The sequence below is a fragment of the Arachis ipaensis genome, chromosome B10, assembly GCF_000816755.2.
Source record: "Arachis ipaensis cultivar K30076 chromosome B10, Araip1.1, whole genome shotgun sequence".
NCBI lineage: Eukaryota > Viridiplantae > Streptophyta > Magnoliopsida > Fabales > Fabaceae > Arachis > Arachis ipaensis.
Window position 1 is genome coordinate 133,684,657 of NC_029794.2, and position 2,852 is coordinate 133,687,508.

Consider the following 2,852-nt stretch of genomic DNA (forward strand, 5'->3'; position numbering starts at 1 on the left):
CTCAGCTCCTCCGCCATGGCATTTCCCTCCGCTCTCAGACTCTCCGCCATCCTCAGACTCTCCCCCTTCGCCCCATCCCGCCTTCCCTGGCTCTGCCAAACCCCGTCGTCCGACCTCCGCTTCCTCTCCGTCTCGTCTAGACGGCTGTCGCGGCGGCCCGTTGCGCCTGTCCAAGCGAGGCGCCGCGAAGAGGCGGCGGCAGCAGCACAAGACGGAAATGGGAGTGTGATGGTGAAGGACAGCGGAAGCGACGGAAGGATTGTGCTGACGGAGCTTCACAAAGAGGCAACTGAGGCTTACATGGCGTATGCTATGTCAGTGCTCCTCGGTCGCGCCTTACCTGATGTTCGTGACGGATTGAAACCCGTCCATAGAAGGATTCTGTTAGTATCGTCTCTTTAATTTCTGTGGGAGAAAATTTACAAACTGATGTTTTTTAATATACATATTATTTATTAGCCTACTTTTTTCTTTGAACTTTTTATTTGTTTATTGTTGTTCGGTTTGTTTTTAGTTAAAATAGATTCATTGTTGGTGGTGGTTTTTAGTTTCATGCAAATCGAATATTAGTTGAAAAAGTCCATGGATTTGCACCTGTCTTGAATTTTCTCAATGAAATGCATCTTTGGTTGCCTTGGCCAATGAATTTTAATAATGTTTGTTGTAGTTCATGTTCAGCTTTTGCCTATCATTCCATATTTCATTCATCGTGTGAAGTTTCTGTCATGTTCTGTCTATAGTTTGCAGTCTGGCAATAACGAAATCTGTGGCATTGCTGTATTGACAACCAACAATAACTGCTTTTGATTGTAGTTTTAAAGGTTTCCCTAAACTACATGTGAATAGATGAATCAATGAATCAACTTGTGCATATTTTTATACCTAGAGAAATTTTGGAAATTATAGTTCAAAGTAGTTAGCTTAATAGTAAATTGGGAGTACATACAGTCCTAGTCCTGCGTACAGCTTCAACTGTGTTGGTGAAATTTCACAATTCTTATTGAGATACGATTGCAAAACAAGCTAATATTGTGAATGCAGATTTGCAATGCATGAGCTTGGCCTTTCATCCAAAAAACCGTTCAAGAAATGTGCAAGAGTTGTTGGAGAGGTTAATATCTAGCTTTAGATGTTAAACTCTTTGTAAAAAGAAGTGCATTTGGGAGGTGTAATATCCATTGTCATTTTCATGAATTGATTGATATCCTAATATTTGATGCTATTATGGTAGGTATTGGGGAAGTTCCATCCTCATGGAGACAGTGCTGTATATGATTCCTTAGTGCGAATGGCCCAGGTAAAATATTAATTTCCTTCTATTTGTTGTTCATCTTGCTTTGTATTCTGGGATATTGGCAGTTTATCTGTAGTATCATATAGCATGGGTTTCTAAGCCATAACTAATCATATTTTGCATGTGGGGTACCAGCTGTCCTTGCATGTTTCAATGTAGATCGATTCATTATGACAAGTAATGCTGGTTTTGGGAAGAGGAGGAATGCTAAGTGTTAGTTGTCATCTGCTACATATGCTACTGTTTGGTGTATTTGGTTAGAGCATAATTGTCACACCTTATCAACAGATTTTGAGAAGCTAGTTTTCTAGGATATGATTGGGTGCTCACGCTTGGCCTCTATTTGGTGAAAATCACATAATCTTAGGAAAATTTCCCTCTTGGATATCTTGAGTCTAGAAATCTCTCCATATTTTTTTTTTAATTTATTGCCTATTAATCTTCTTTTTAAATAGGGTCCCTTGCCCTCCGATAATTTTTTGTATTTTGTTCCTCTCTTCATTTCAAAAAAGTTCTCTATTACTCTCTTTCTTACACAAAATATAACAGTAATCAATGAATTATCCTAATTTAATTTTTCATTTTTAAATTTTCTTTAAATGTTGAGATAGGATTTATATATACTTGATGTTGGCTTGATGTATTTTAGCATTATATAACTTATTGATGTGGCTTCCTTTATGAGTTCTAGAGCTTCAAAAGTTGTAAATATCCTTTTACTGAGAGTGCTGTTTTCTGTTAGTATTTTGGTAGGTATTTTATTTCCTAATATATTTTTGTGAGCTAATATATTTTCTCCAACTCACTCTTTTCTTCTCCTTTTGTTATTGTAATTTACGTCTCTTTATTTCAGGATTTCTCGTTACGTTGTCCTTTGATTCAAGGTCATGGGAATTTTGGGTCAGTTGATGCTGACCCTCCTGCTGCTATGCGTTACACAGAGTGCAGACTGGAAGTATGTCTTAAAAAATTGATTTGGCTTTTGAATCCAGATTCTACTATTCTATCACCTTCATTTTTACTATAGAGTGTGTGTGTGTGACATAATGATTCTTTAATCCATAAAAGTTTGTACTTGTTAACTACCAATGGGGCATTTGATATGTGGAATGGTTTTACAGTATAGAGGAATGTGAAAATGAGTATGTAAGATTCTTGTGAGTAAATAGTAATCCATTTTTATTCCCACTTACCTTGTGGGAATGATCACTTTGCATGGGAGAGAATCTTTATGCAAAAGTAAAGTTTCAAAATTGTCCCTGCTGTTAATTGGCCATCACTTGTTGGTTGCTGGTAGTGTTGGATTGCCACTACATTGCTGCGGCTACCAGATTGCCATTGCCAACTTTGTCCAACCATTGCTGTCATTGGACCACTATTGCCATCTCTGCTGGATCACCATGTTTGCCTTGGATCACCAACACTTGGACATCGGACTTTCATCACTGCAGTGGGTGCCATGTCATCGCTCATCATTCCCTAAACGACAACTCCTGTTGCCACTAGGGCATTTTGGCTTCTGCCATTTCCATTGGCACCAATTAGCCGCCCGCCCCCG

At 38.6% G+C, this 2,852-nt stretch overlaps 1 protein-coding gene across 2 annotated transcripts in view; it reads left to right on the forward strand.

The window, feature by feature from the left end:
• LOC107622832 (DNA gyrase subunit A, chloroplastic/mitochondrial) overlaps nucleotides 1-2,852 on the forward strand; it is a 19,252-nt gene that overhangs the window by 3,910 nt on the left and 12,490 nt on the right. Inside the window, exons 2-5 of one of the 2 annotated variants that reach the window (XM_016324875.2) lie at nucleotides 1-383; nucleotides 1,042-1,111; nucleotides 1,232-1,297; nucleotides 2,148-2,249. The exon at nucleotides 1-383 is cut by the window's left edge and continues 1 nt beyond it. In XM_016324875.2, the coding sequence (XP_016180361.1) occupies nucleotides 16-383; nucleotides 1,042-1,111; nucleotides 1,232-1,297; nucleotides 2,148-2,249 (606 nt within the window). In that variant the 5' untranslated portion in view covers nucleotides 1-15. Of the gene's footprint in view, nucleotides 384-1,041; nucleotides 1,112-1,231; nucleotides 1,298-1,959; nucleotides 2,044-2,147; nucleotides 2,250-2,852 lie in introns of those variants that run through there. The other variant, XM_021113205.1, reaches the window with a different exon arrangement.